Below are 15,230 nucleotides of genomic sequence, written 5' to 3'. Positions count from 1 at the left end.
CTTATCTGATTGCCCACAGTTTAAACCCACTCTATGTCCTGTGTTATAATCCAGAGCTGAAGATACAAATATTTCAGAGATCTCTGTAACTCCAAATCTGAACTGTACACAGAATTGGGATTCAGCCTACAGGAACCAGCTCGGCGAATGCAGTCTAGAGACACCGAACTTGACTACCTTCCATACAAGGAAAGATTAATTATTCTTGAAACCAGTATTCAGCTTTCCAGCCTTAAGAACAAAGGACCACAAGACCATTTAAATGTGAACACTGTGCCATGTGGTTGATATAAAGACACAACTTATGATCTTTCATGTATTCAGTATTAAGTGATCTTATTAGAATACGTGTTACTGTATAAACACACCACATTGATGCATATCTATGTATTAGTTTGTATGTTACTCATCGAATGTAATCATTCTCATGTGTACGTATGTGACCTCACATTCATGCTTGTCTGTGCATTATGTCATTTGTTGTCCAAAAGTGGAAATTGAGAATGGCTCAATGTGTAGACTAATAGAACCAAATTAATTCTTGCTTAGGCAGAGTATGTAAGACAATTTATTTAGGATTAGTTTACTTTGTCTTCGAATTGTGTTAATCTGTCTTCTTTGGTTAAGTCATTAACTAGACCTGGAAAGACGGGCACTCCTTGCTCTCCCCCTCTCTCTCTCTTTCTCTCCCCTGTCTGGGCAGAGGTCATGAATATTCATTAATAAAGGCCAATGGTCAATGGCCTGATGAACATGAAAGCGCCTTACAATTACGCCCCTAAAACTTGTTTTAAAAGCCCTAGCTCGAAGCGAAACAATGAGCTTGGCAGCCTGGTAATTTGGGAAGACTTGGAGAACTTCGCCAGAGTCGCCGAGACTCAAAGACTCGAACATGCTTTGTATTAATTGTAATATTAACCATTTAATAAATGTGGACATTTATTCATCTGGTCACGGTGGTAAATGTTTTGGTCGATGGTATTAGGTCACTGCGCGGAACCAGAACTTAACCCTTTAGTAATGAGACTGATCAAACCATATTCCACCTAACTCCGTTATCACAATACTGGTTCCTGAGCAATCAGGATGGTGCCCCGTTCATAATCCATAAACTAACATATGTATCCGCTATACGTGATACGTCATCGTTTATGCGAAAAACCCTTTTCCATCCAGTTTTTCTGAATTTTGGTGATGCGATAGTCTAACTTTTCCACCCCCTCCTAGTGTAAAAATCTTTTTGCGATATTCGGAGCTTTTTTCGAATTTTGGACTTTTTCCATCCAGCTTTTTTCATGCACATTTTCAAAATTTAGCTCGGGTGTAGGGGTGGGCGATATGGGAAAAAATAATATCACGATTTTTTTCATAAAATCACGATTTCGATTTTTTATCACGATCTTCCATCCAAAAAAAACAAAAAAAAATTGGACCTACAAAGCTTTCTTTTTAAGCAGATTTAAATGAATGATATTGCAATTTTCCATGTGCAAACATTGTAAACAAAAAATGTAAACAACACACGTGACACTGTGTCACGTAGGGCTACGCCCCCTCTCCTAGCTGTCACTCAGCCACATAAACTACTGTGTCGGTTTAAATACTATATACAACATCTACATATTTAAATGGCTCGTGTCTGATTGACTAATCTGTGTGACATAGACGTCAAGGCGTTATGCACCAACAGGTGAAGTGTGGCAGGGGATGTGAGCTGTGGGGGGCGTACCCCCCAGACTTCCCCTTGTGGGGGTAGCCTGTCAATCAAACACGTCACTCAAGTGTCATAAATCACTCAAAAAGGTGTTTGACAGGTAGTGTAGGATACATACTACTGGCATAATAGTTTGTTAATTTTGATAGCGGGGCAGCTGATGAATACCATCGTTCAAACGCAACTTGTACGTTATGCGGCAGAGGTCAGAAACAGCCTCACATTGAGAAAGGACTACAAATCCAAATGACAAGACCAACTCTGAAGTATGATTACAATTATGCATAGAAGCCACCACATTCTCAGTGATATCCATTGAATCAAGAAGTTTATTTTAAAAGAATCATGTACATTTTCAAAGTGGATATTAAAGTCGCCAACAATAATCACTTTATCAGCTAATAGGACAGATGTACGGCCAGAGTCAGAGGAAAGGAGCAGATTATTTAGTACACTGAGGAGAGCTGTCTCGGTGCTGTGAAGGGAGCGGAAACCTGACTGAAATGTCTCAAAAAGATTATTGGTGGACAGAAAAGCCAGTAGCTGCATGGAAACAGGGGTAGGGGGTAATAGCTGCCTTTTTTAGAGAGCAGGGAACATGACCAGAAGTGAGTGAGAGATTAATGAGATGAGAAATGGGGATAGTGATAGCAGGGAGACACCGCTTCAGAAGTGGAATTGGAGCAGGATCAAGTTGACATGGAGAAGATTTGGACTTGGCAATAATTACAGCAATGTCATCAGGGGAAACAGGAGAAAATGTTGAGAAGGAAGCACTACCAGGACTGAGTAGGAGGCAGAGAGTGTTTATTAACAAGTGAGGAAAGTTGCTTGGGATCATGTCTGGAACCTTGAATAAGATTGGAGTAGTACAGGGAATGAGCAGACTTAAGTGCAGCTTTGTAGACGAGCATATGCTCAGAAAAGGCAAGAGCATGCACATGAAGACCAGTTTTTTTATAGAGTCACCCAAGGCGGTTTTGAGAGTCTTGAGAGTGTGAAGCTCGGGAGTAAACCAGAGAGATGTGTGAGTGGAAGGTACAATCGTAGTTCTACAGGAAAAATATGGTGATTCAAAATTTCAGTGTCAACAAATCCCAAAGAAGTTGGGCAAGTAGCAATAAGTGGCTGGAAAAAGGAAATTAGGTCACTAATTAGGTAAGTCAATTGACACTAATTAGGTCAGTCAATTGAGTGTCAGTGTCTCTCTGAAGCCAAGATGGTAAGATAATCTTTTAAGTTATCATCATCAACTGTGCATAACATCATCAAAAGTTTAGAAGAATCTGAAACAATCGCTGTGCGTAAGGGTCAAGGCCGTAAAACTCTACTGGATACTCGTGATCTCCGGGCCTTTAAATGTCACTGCACCTCAAACAGGAATGCCACTGTCAAGAAAATAACAGAATGGGCTTCCAGAAAGCATTGTCATTGAACACAATCCACCGTGCCATCCGCCGTTGCCAGCTGAAACTCTACAGTGCAAAGAGGAAGCCATTTCTAAGCAAGCTCCACAAGCTCAGACATTTGCACTGGGCCAGGGGTCATTTAAAATGGAGTGTGGCAAAATGGAAGACTGTTCTGTGGTCAGATCAATCAATCAATCAATCAAAGTTTATTTGTATAGCGCTTTTAACAACTCAAGTTGTCGCAAAGCAGCTTTACAGGGTTTACAAGGTTAACAATACTATGGGTCCAGAACCCTAATGAGCAAGCCAAAGGCGACAGTGACTCAGATGAGTCACGATTTGAAGTTCTTTATGGAAGACTGGGACGCCATGTCATCCAGACCAGAGAGGACAAGGATAACCCAAGTTGTTATCAACGCTCCGTTCAGAAGCCTGCATCACGGATGGCATGGGGTTGTATGAGTGCTTGTGGCATGGGCAGCTTGCATGTCTGGAATGCCACCATTAATGCAGAGAACTATGTTCAGGTTCTAGAACAACATCTGCTCTCATCTAGACGTCGTCTCTTTCAGGGAAGACCCTGTATTATTCAACAAGATAATGCCAGACCACATTCTGCAGCAATCACATCATGGCTACGTAGGAGAAGGATCCGGGTACTGAAATGGCCAGCCTGCAGTCCAGATCTTTCACCTATAGAGAATGATTTGGTGCATCATAAAGAGGAAGGTGTGATAAAGAAGGCCCAAGACGATTGAACAGTTAGAGGCCTGTATTAGACATGGATGGGAGAGCATTCCTATTTCTAAACTTGAGAAACTGGTCTCCTCTGTCCCCAGATGTCTGTTGAGTGTTGTAAGAAGAAGGGGGGATGTCACACAGTGGTAAAACTGGCCTTGTCCCAACTTTTTTGGGATTTGTTGATGATAAAGTTTATTCTATTCAATAAAGTGTTATTCAATATTTTAATGAAAAAATAGTATTTGGCAAATCTTTGTAAGAGCATGAAGAAAGGCTATGCTGCCTTCTCCCGAGTGCTCTGTGGACACTGTTTATGACAGAGGCAAGGAAGCTAGTCCATCTCTGTCTGAATGCTCCACACAGCAGATGGACACTTATACACAGAACACAAACAAAACACCACAGGGAGTAAACTCTAACAAAGACAGAGCGACAAGCACAACATTAATCGAAACACATTAAATACCTAAACATAAACAAGGAAGTGCAACATAATGATAACTAGACAAGTAACAGGTATGACAAAGGAACACACACATATGACCACATCCATGGAACTATATGAAGAAGAACCTTCATATAGTGGACCTAAACAGACAACTGCAAACCCACCCAAAAGGAGGGGTCCAGGGCTGTACCATGACATATATGTTTTATCTGATACCTTGTGATTTTTCTTTCAATCTAAATGAATACAAATTCAATATATTTATATTTATAAACATTTCATTTAAAAACATAGTATGGTAATATAAAGGTGCCCTAAAACCCATTACACCTTTTTCAAACTGAATTAGAAATGACATGCAATAAGATATGGTTTAGTCAGTATCATTCTCTTAAAGGCATGCTTTCATTTAACTACTTAACCTACATTACTGAGATGTTCTTCATGTTGGCAAAAGCATCTTCAGGAACCGATGGCAGTCTTGTTTCATAGAGATGTCTGAAATAAAAAGTCTCAATTAAAAATATACCATAAATCATGCATTTCTTTTTTCTAGCAAAAGTATTCTGTCACATTTGCCTGGGCATTGTAGGATCATTTTCTACATACAGGTGCCAGTCTAGGCCCAGGCCCTGTGAAGAACATTATGGGATGGCTTTCACTTTTGTTAGTATCTGTAATGTTTAGTCCCTCCCATGTTTTCAATCATTCTCTGTGTCTCATGTATTTCTTATTAGCCTTAGGACATAGCCCTCTCATTTCCCCCAATTTCTTGACTGCCTTTGTGTTTTTCCGTGCCTTTGGGCATGAGCACTGGGGACGGTAAAGGGCAATAAACAGGAGCACAGAGAGAGAGAGAGAGAGAGAAGGAAGACAGGTAACTAAGGGTAACTTAGGTAACTTGTCTGCAGCTTCATCTAGTTACCCTGTCTTCCTTTTCTCTCTCTCCTGGTTCTCATATTTATTGCCCTTTAACGTCCCCAGTGCTCATGCCTCCTAATGTTAAAATATTCTCTGTGTTCGTCCGTTCAGTTTTTGTTTGTATTTCTCCCCGTAACTCTCTCTAGTTTTACTGGTGTTGCGCATGCAAAGTCTGTGTTTGCTTCCACCTGGCTTGCCTGCCTTATGTGTTTCTGTTGGATTTTACCTCTTATCATGTATGCCCCTACACTGCCCTGGTTATTTTATATGAATATTGGTGTGTTCTTTTGTTAGTGTGTTTCTGGAATTCACTAAGTGTTTCTTAGTAGTCGGTTGTTACCTATATATTCAGTAGTCTGTTAACTATGCCCTGTCACTCACATAAGCGTTCATCTCACCTGAGATGTCAACCCCTTGTAACAATGAGGGGTAAGCAGGTGGGACGCAGATGCAGATTTTGAAGTGATTTAATTAAAGAACTAACACAAAAATGATGAAACTATGGCAAAGAACAGAGGTGACATGAAAGCTAATATTGAAAACAGAGAAGGGGCAAGAATAACAAAAGTCATGAACAAAACCAGTGCTTACAATAACTGACAACACAAGAGACCAAATACAGGACTTAAATACACTAACCAAACAAGGAACCCAACAAGACACACCAGAAAGCAATAATGAGGGGCAGAGAACAAGGTAGGGGTGTGAAGACAGAGACAACTAGGAATTTCAAAATAAAAGATACCCAAACACACAGAGAACATAACAAAAGACATGACTGACAGGAGGGAGATGGGACCACGTGACACTAATAAAACCCAGGTCTCTCAGCAACTATGTTCACCCTCTGCACTCCGTGAGTCACTTTCGTTATAGAAAGGCAACCGGAACATAGCGAGAGAGTTTAGAATTTAAATGAACCCTTAAACCCGAGGTTTACGACCCCGAGTATTTTTTCGTGCGAAGGGTCTGCCATGAGTTTTGCTCATCAAGCAGACCTTCAATTCTTTTAAAATCTGCTTTTTGTGCCAGTTTCTGGGCAAAGGACATTGTATCATAGACCGTGGGTGAGAAGGTGACACTAAGACTTTTTGTGGATCAGATGCTCAGGTGATTTAAGTTCAGTCCGTGAGGAGGTGCCCAGATCTCCTGCCCTCAGGGTTCATGTAGCAGATCCACTCTTGCACATGTAGCAAAAACATTTACTTGATAGTACTTAATAGTTTTCAAATAAACAATACATATGATCAATCCATATCAGTTTCAGACTTAAAATAATGTATTAATGTACAGTCATGGCCAAAAGTTTTGAGAATGACACAAATATAATATTTTCACATGATCTGCTGCCTTCTGGTTTTTATGTGTGTTTGTCAGATGTTTTTATCACATACAGAAATATAATTGGAATCATATTATGAGTAACTTTTAAGTCAATAAAAAGTAAGCTTTTATTGACAGTTAGAATGAGTTAATGCAGCAAGTCAATATTTGCAGTTTTGACCCTTCTTCAGGACCTCTGCAATTCTCCGCGGCATGCTCTCGATCAACTTCTGGACCAAATCCTGACTGATAGCAGTCCATTCTTGCACAATCAATGCTTGCATTTTGTCAGAATGTGTAGGTTTTTGTTTGTCCACCTGTCTCTTGATGATTGACCACAAGTTCTCAATGGGATTAAGATCTGGGGAGTTTCCAGGCCATCGACCCAAAATCTCTGTTTTGTTCCCTGAGCCATTTAGTTATCACCTTTGCTTTATGGCAAGGTGCTCCATCATGCTGGAAAAGGCATTGTTGATCACCAAACTGCTCTTGGATGGTTGGGAGAAGTTGCTCTCGGAGGACATTCTGGTACAATTCTTTATTCATGGCTGTTTTTTTAGGCAAGACTGTGAGAGAGCCGGTTCCCTTGGCTGAGAAGCAACCCCACACATGAATGGTTTCAGGATGCTTTACAGTTGGCATGAGACAAGACTGGTGGTAGCGCTCACCTCGTCTTCTCCGAACAAGCTGTTTTGCAGATGTCCCAAACAATCGGAAAGGGGATTCATCAGAGAAAATGACTTTACCCCAGTCCTCAGCAGTCCACTCTCTGTACCTTTTGTAGAATATTAGTCTGTCCCTGATGTTTTTTTCTGGAGAGAAGTGGCTTCTTTGCTGCCCTCCTTGAGACCAGGCCTTGCTCCAAGAGTCTCCGCCTCACAGTGTGTGCAGATGCACTCACACCTGCCTGCTGCCATTCCTGAGCAAGCTCTGCACTGCTGGTAGCTCGATCCCACAGCTGAAACACTTTTAAAAGATGGTCCTGGTGCTTACTGGTCTTTCTTGTGCACCTTGGAGCTTTTTTGGCAACAATGGAACCTCTCTCCTTGAAGTTCTTGATGATGTGATAGATTGTTGACTGAGGTGCAATCTTTCTAGCTGCGATACTCTTCCCTGTTAGGCCATTTTTGTGCAGTGCAATGATGACTGCACGTGTTTCTTTAGAGATAACCATGGTTTACAGAAGAGAAACAATGATGCCAAGCACCAGCCTCCTTTTAAAGTGTCCAGTGGTGTCATTCTTACTTAATCATGACTTAATCATCAACACCCACGCCTGTGTTAATGGAGCAATCACTGAAACAATGTTAGCTGGTCTTTTAAGGCAGAGCTGCAATGAAGTTGAAATGTATGGTGGCCTTGACAGCCCATTGCGCTGCAAAAGCAAAACGCGCTGCAAATACGAAAAGCAAATGCATCAAAATGATGACGCGTGCGCTACATTTCGGAAACGCGCTGCAAATTCAGAAACGCTGCAAAACCAGCTACAACACAACTGAAGTGGCCCACAACACAATGATAATAATAATAATAATAATAATAATAATAATACATTTTATTTACTGATGGCACCTTTCATGGCACTCCAGGACACCTTACAACAGTTAATAAATTAAAATCAGACAAACAGATCTACATATATTCAATTACTTTCAGCCAGATAAAATATAAGACATACAGGACATACAGGGAGAAAAGTAAAAATATTTGTGAAAAGTAAAAAAATACAGGGAGGGAGTGAAAATGAGGATTTAAAAGTGGGTATATCCGTCACACTAGGCATTGCGCTAAATAAAAGTGAAATAAAAGAACAATAATACAGCAATAATACACAACAATACACAAAAATTCGGTAAAAACACGGTAAGGGTAGCGGCAGCCAAACGCGCCAGCGTGCACCCATCACCAGTAGTGCATATATTCAATGGAAATGTTTCTGGGGGAACTATTAAAAAGCTGCGACGTGAAAAGTAAGCGATTACTCCGATATTATCACGGGTAAGCTAGCTATATGACACAGAATTAAAAACTAGTTTATTCGTGCTCTCCATTCTTATTTGTGTATTTTTGCTATGCTGTACATAGTACAACATTTAAAAGTCTGATAAAAATCCTATTTTTTTTATTTCTGTTTAAATACATAGCTAATAATTTCTGTCTAAATACATAGCTATCTATCTAACTAGCTAGTTAATACTTTACAATGCATGTCAGCCTATTGAAATACTGTATAAATACAACTCGTTTCAGGTTGGACGTTGTAGTAGATAACCAAACCTGAACCAAAACGTAACCAACGTATGTTGATTTGTCATCATTATCATCTGATTTCCAATTGATTAAATAACAGTTAAGTGTATGTCCATTTCTTCATCTATCGTGACCACCAATGAATAGATTAGATCAGTGGTTCCCAAACTTTTTCTGTCGTGCCCCCCTTTAGTAGATGAGAATAATTTGGTGCCCCCCCATGCCCCAATAATTTTTGTTGAGCGGGGGGGGGGGATCGTAAGTTGTTGAGCGGGGGGGGGGGGGGGTTGATGCCGCGATAGCCGTCGATCGCCAGTAGTTAGCGATTTCAAACAGTACACCACCGACGTGCGCATGTTTTACTTCCAACAACCTCCGCGCCCCCCCTGCAATACCTCCGCGCCCCCCCTAGGGGGCGCGCCCCCCACTTTGGGAACCACTGGATTAGATCATCTTAAAGTAGCAAATTGGCTGGATGTTTTAACTAGGACTGTGCCATGGCTGTTGCTCTGAAGTTCACATTTCACCATAGATGATATGTTATGATATGCTTCTAATAGCATATTAAATGTAAGTATTAAAAAACATTACAATTAATGAAAAATGTCACACACAATTTTACACAGAATACAGTATTTTTTAACTGTAAGCATTACAATGTCCATGTTGATTGTAGAATGTTTGATTGGTGTACATTCATAAATGTTACATACCCTTGCAGAGCATTATACTTCCCTTCTTTTTCTCTTTTCAGATCAAAATGTTTTGCCCTTTCTGTGGTTTCAAATTTGAACAAACGCCAAAGTTTTGCAGCTCTTGTGGGCACAATGTACAATTTTTAGAAGAAGCCAAATCTGCACTGCCTGCATCTACAGATGAAGACTGTGGACCCTCTCACAGTACAGGTGAAAGCAATAAGCCTAATAAATGTATATTTTATAATCAATTATTCTCTTTTGTGTAGCACACTTGAATGATCTAATGACTATACTCTCACAGATCATTGTATGTGCAGTTTATTTCAGTATGTAAAACCACTGATTTAATTTAAACCACTGATTTAGAATTAACAGTGAAGTGAAGAGTAATTAATGAAAACCGTGATGATAATTCTCTATTACTTGTTGCTTAGCTAGTACTTAAACATTAATTAAGGAACTGAAAGTAGTTACGAAAATTGATGAAGACTACTTATTAATTACTTACATGTGACCTAACATAGTAGTTTATTATAGTGAAGAGTAATTAAGGTAAAACTATGATGATAATTCTCCATTACCTATTGCTTAGTTAATAAGTACTTAAACATTAATTAAGGAACCGTAGGCTATTGTAAAGTGGTACCGTAAAATTTTACAAATACAGTGTTTTTTTCCCAGAATAATGAACATATACGCATTTTTCTGTATTCTGATGGTTTTTACTTTACAGCTTTGGACAGATCCTGAAAGTAGTACCCCAAAGAGTGGAGATGGGTATGGTAAACAACAAACAATATCACTTTAGTGAAGTATTTGGCATATTAATGGGTCGTGAATGTCCAAATGATTTGTTCATTATATTGTACCATGCTTCTTTGTACCACAATGTCTTGATATTTTTTTCCCCACAAATTCACTTTTTATTTTCAGGTCAGCTACAACCTCTCAGTCTTCAGGATAAGAAGTGTGTAATATTCTTTCATAGATGCCCCATCACAGATAACTTCTCAGTCTTTTTAATTGATATAGTTTGTTGTAATACAACTTGATTTCTGTACCACAGAATACTGCTAGAACACAAGAAATGGACCCTCCAGAGCAGCTCAACCCACACAGCTTCCATAAGTATGTTTAAAATAAACTGAGTGTCTATTTGCACCCGGGTACAAGTAGCATTTGCCACACAGCGAGGCTATTTTCACCCCTTAATTTAAAGAAAGAAAGTGAACCCGTCTGCGCATGTCTACTAATGAATGTGCGGGAGCGAAAAGGCGCAAATTCAAAGGAACCGATGGGAAACGGAGACAGTAGGAAACGGTAAGCAGAATTTGGTTAATAGTTATGTATAAAGGTCCATCACTCAATTTAACTCTACATTTTAAAGATATATATTTAAGAAATAGTGTGAGAATTATTATCCAACGAACACTGTTGACTGAACACTGATATATTTTTGAGCTAATAGTGTGGTGAGTTGTGGTCCTCTGGGCGTTCCGTACTGAAGGCGGGATTATGTACATGTATGGTCACAGGTAAAAAGAGTTGAGTAAACTATGCCTGCTGGCTAAAGACAAGCTGTAGTCCGAGTCATTCCTGACTAATCTACAAATTACCACATGGTGTCAGAAGTGGTGCCTCTTCAATGATGTGCGTTTTATTCCTAATGTAAATGCAATTAACGTCACAAGAACTGCATAGCGAGGATTAAGCATTGATTTGTATTCGAAATGTCCGACACGGAGAGGGAACGCGTGGGAGGCTCCACTGCAGCTAGCTACGATGGAGAGGTGTTTCGCATAAACCCACCAGAAAAGTTTGACTGCAGAGATATTCAAAACTGGCCCAAATGGATCCGACGGTTTGAGAGGTACAGGGTTGTATCGGGGTTGGCTAAAAGGGAAGAAGCTTTTCAAGTTTATACGTTGATATATTCTATGGGAGATGAATCCGAAGATATTTTAAATGCATCAGAGCTAACGGAGGGGGACAAGTTGGTCTACGAAAAAGTAAAAACGTGCTTTGACGCCCATTTCATTGGAGAACACAATGTCATTTTCGAAAGGGCGAAGTTTAACATGCGTAAACAGGAACCGGGAGAAACGGCAGATAGCTTTATCACCGCGGTTCACAAACAGGCGGATTATTGCAAGTTCGGGGCTCTCAGAGATGAACTGATCCGAGATCGCATTGTTGTCGGCATAAGAGATGTCACCCTCTCCGAGAAATTACAGATGGATGCAAAACTGACCCTGACTACAGCTGTACAGCGAGTAAAACAGAGCAAAACTGTGAAACAACAACAGGGGCTGCTGCGCGGGGCGAGTGGCCAGGCACCCATTAAAGAGCCTAGTGAAGAAAGAGGGGAGTGCACAACAGAGAGCTAAACAGAACAAGTATGCTACATCATCTGTCTGTTATAGATGTGGGAGGGCTCAGTCACACAATTGGAAAGACTGTCCTGCCAAAGAGGCTACATGCAGGAAATGTCACAAACGAGGACACTTTGCAGCCGTCTGCAAGTCTAAGCAGCCTGTACACGAGGTGGCAGATGAAGAGGAACTCTGCCAGGACAGCCTGTTCCTAGGTGAGGTGAGGTCAGACAGCACTGGCTGGTACTCAGACGTCAAACTGAATGGCACAGTAGTTTCCTTTAAACTAGATACAGGGGCAGCGGTGACCGCCATTCCTACCAGACTGTATAGCTATAAAAGAGACGGCCCCCTACTGCACACCCCCCAAAAACTGTTTGGCCCAAATTCTGCCAGGCTGGCAGATTCAGTGTAGTCTTGAAAGCAAGAACAGAGATTCGACTCAGCCAGTGTTTATCATCGATAATTTAGCCAGGCCACTGCTGGGCTTACCAGCACTTACAGCACTACACCTTGTTGAGCGAATGGAGGAAATTGACACACCGGAAGTGAATGGGGAACCAGAGAAAACATTCAAAAAGAAATTCCCAAAGGTGTTCATGGGATTAGGGAGACTAGAAGGTGACTACCGTATCCGCCTGAGAGAAGATGCAATCCCCTATGCCCTTACAACCCCTCGCCGTGTGCCAATACCCCTAACTGAAAAAGTCAAAGAGGAATTGAAAAGGATGGAGGAAATGGGGGTCATCTCCAGGATAGAGAAACCCACTGAGTGGTGTCCGGGGATTGTAGTAGTCCCAAAACCCAATGGCAAAATTTGACTTTGTGTTGACCTCACCAAGCTCAATGAAAGCGTGTGCAGAGAAAGACATATCTTGCCTTCAGTGGACCAGTCATTAGCACAGCTGAATGGTGCACGATTTTTCACAAAATTGGATGCACGTAGTGGCTTTTGGTAAATACCATTAGCACAAGAATGTAGGGAACTAACAACATTTATTACTCCCTTTGGCCGTTTCTGTTTCAATGTACTCCCTTTTGGGATAAATTCTGGGCCAGAACATTTTCAAAGACGCATGTCCCAGCTCTTGGCGGGTCTTAAAGGGGTTATATGCCATGCAGATGATGTCCTTGTATCTGGAGAAAATACAGCGGAGCATGATGAGCGGCTCACAGCTGTCCTGACACGACTTCAAGAGGCAGGACTTACACTAAATGAGAAATGCACCTTTGCACAGTCGGAAGTTGTGTTTGTAGGACATAAAGTGAGCGCAGCAGGCATTGAACCTGACCCTGACAAAATCAGAGCCATTACAGACATGCCGGTCCCACAGAACACAGCAGACATTAGGTGGTTTTTGGGGATGGTGACATATGTTGCAAAATTCATTCGTCACTTTGCAGATTCGACCAAACCGCTCAGAGATCTGCTGGTAAAAGACAATGATTGGTCCTGGAGTCATATACAGCAGACAGCCTTTGACAAGCTCAAGAATGAGCTGACATCACCAACGGTCTTGGCTCAATACAGACCACAAGCCAAGACAAAGGTGTCTGCGGATGCATCGTCCTTTGGCCTTGGGGCAGTCTTAATGCAGAGAGACGAAAACATGCAGTGGCGTCCAGTTGCCTATATTTCTCGGAGCCTTTCTGAGACAGAGCAACGATATGCCCAGGTGGAAAAGGAGGCACTGGCCGTCACCTGGGCCTGTGAGAGGCTAAGTTCATACCTCATTGGATTACAGTTCACAATAGAAACTGACCATAAACCCCTCCTCGCACTGTTGGGGACAAAAGCACTGGATGACTTACCTCCCAGGATTCAGCGATTCCGCCTGCGATTGCTTAGGTTTACATACAACATTGTGCATGTTCCCGGAAAAGCCCTCATCACAGCAGACACACTGTCCAGAGCTCCGATAAGGCGTCCAATGACAGCAGAAGAAACACAGATGGAAGGGGAAGTACAGATTTTCGTTAACACAGTACATGACAGCTTACCTGCATCTCAGTCCAAACTCTAGCAGATAGCTGAACATCAGCGGCAGGATGCCATCTGCAGTCAGCTGATCCTTCAGTGCAAAAGAGGCTGGCCACGACAAGAGGAGCTTCCCCAGCAACTGAAGGCTTATTGGGTTCACCAAGGGGAGTTACACATGAATGGTGATCTTTTGATGAAAGGACAACGTATTGTCATTCCAGAGACACTGCAAAATGAAATACTTGCCCGACTGCACGAGGGACATATGGGGATATCCAAATGCAAGCTGAGAGCTCAGTCTGTGTGGTGGTTAGGCCTGAGTGCTCAAATCACAAAAGTCGTGGCCCAGTGTGAGATATGTGCTAAGCACCAACAGCTACACCCAGAGCCGATGATACCCTCAGAGCTGCCTAAGCAGCCTTGGCAGAAAATCGGCACAGATATGTTTTACTGGCAAAATGACTCTTATTTACTGGTAGTAGACTACTATTCAAGATATATTGAAATAATGAAGACACCTATAACTACGTCAGCAGGGGTAATTAATGGCCTGAAATCAATTTTTGCTAGACATGGGGTGCCTGAAATTTTGATAACAGATAATGGACCTCAGTTTTCTTCTAGCTCTTTCTCCCTTTTTGCCACAGACTACGACTTCAGACACGTCACCAGCAGCCCATTCTTCGCCCAGAGCAACGGGGAGGCAGAGTGGGCTGTTAAAACTGTGAAAAGCCTCTTGAAGAAGAACAATGACCCCTACAAAGCCCTATTGGCATACCGGGTCACACATCAAGGCCCTTCACCAGCTGAACTCCTAATGGGCAGAAAGCTGCGCTCAACATTGCCAGTCTCACCGGGACAACTTAAACCACAATGGCCAAACCAAAAGAAATTTGCAGACAAGGACAAGGAGTTAAAACAGGCACAGACACTGGCCTACAATAAAAGGCATAGAGCTGGGGTCAGGCCAGAGCTAATAGCAGGTCAGCGGGTCTGGATTACAAACACCCACGAGCCTGCTACGGTGCTAAGACAAGCAGACACTCCCCGTTCCTTTGTCGTGGAGACCGATTCGGAAGTGGTGAGAAGAAACAAGGCACATCTCAGACCCTTACCAGACATACAAACCCCTGCACAGACTGCGGGGGAGACAGAACAGACAGCAGGACCAGAAGAGAGAGAGGGCGAGCAGGTGGAAAGGGCTCATCCAAGGAGGGAGGTGAAGGCACCAGCATGGCTTAATGACTATGTACAATAGTAAGACAGAATAATTGAAAGGGTGTGAAATGTTATTTTGGGTTTTTCTCAGGAGTCCTGTTTTAAGTGTCAGACTATAGGTTTTCAGTAGTTCATGTTTTTGTTAATATTTTATC

General features: G+C 41.8%; 1 protein-coding gene and 1 long non-coding RNA gene across 2 annotated transcripts in view; one reads left to right on the top strand and one right to left on the bottom strand.

Annotated features, from left to right (window-relative positions):
* tshr (thyroid stimulating hormone receptor) overlaps positions 1 to 15,230 on the bottom strand; it is a 169,491-nt gene that overhangs the window by 143,989 nt on the left and 10,272 nt on the right. Inside the window, 1 exon segment of the mRNA XM_077018157.1 lies at positions 4,739 to 4,810. Within this exon segment, the coding sequence (XP_076874272.1) occupies positions 4,739 to 4,810 (72 nt within the window).
* The window catches only part of LOC143523598 (uncharacterized), a 30,726-nt gene that overhangs the window by 9,362 nt on the left and 6,134 nt on the right, over positions 1 to 15,230 (top strand). Inside the window, exons 2-5 of the long non-coding RNA XR_013133415.1 lie at positions 9,561 to 9,711; positions 10,238 to 10,281; positions 10,438 to 10,471; positions 10,571 to 10,632. This is a non-coding gene — a long non-coding RNA (uncharacterized LOC143523598). The remainder of the gene's footprint in view (positions 1 to 9,560; positions 9,712 to 10,237; positions 10,282 to 10,437; positions 10,472 to 10,570; positions 10,633 to 15,230) is intronic.

The sequence above is a fragment of the Brachyhypopomus gauderio genome, chromosome 9, assembly GCF_052324685.1.
Source record: "Brachyhypopomus gauderio isolate BG-103 chromosome 9, BGAUD_0.2, whole genome shotgun sequence".
In the NCBI taxonomy this organism is placed as follows: domain Eukaryota; kingdom Metazoa; phylum Chordata; class Actinopteri; order Gymnotiformes; family Hypopomidae; genus Brachyhypopomus; species Brachyhypopomus gauderio.
This window is presented reverse-complemented; position numbering and strand designations above follow the sequence as displayed.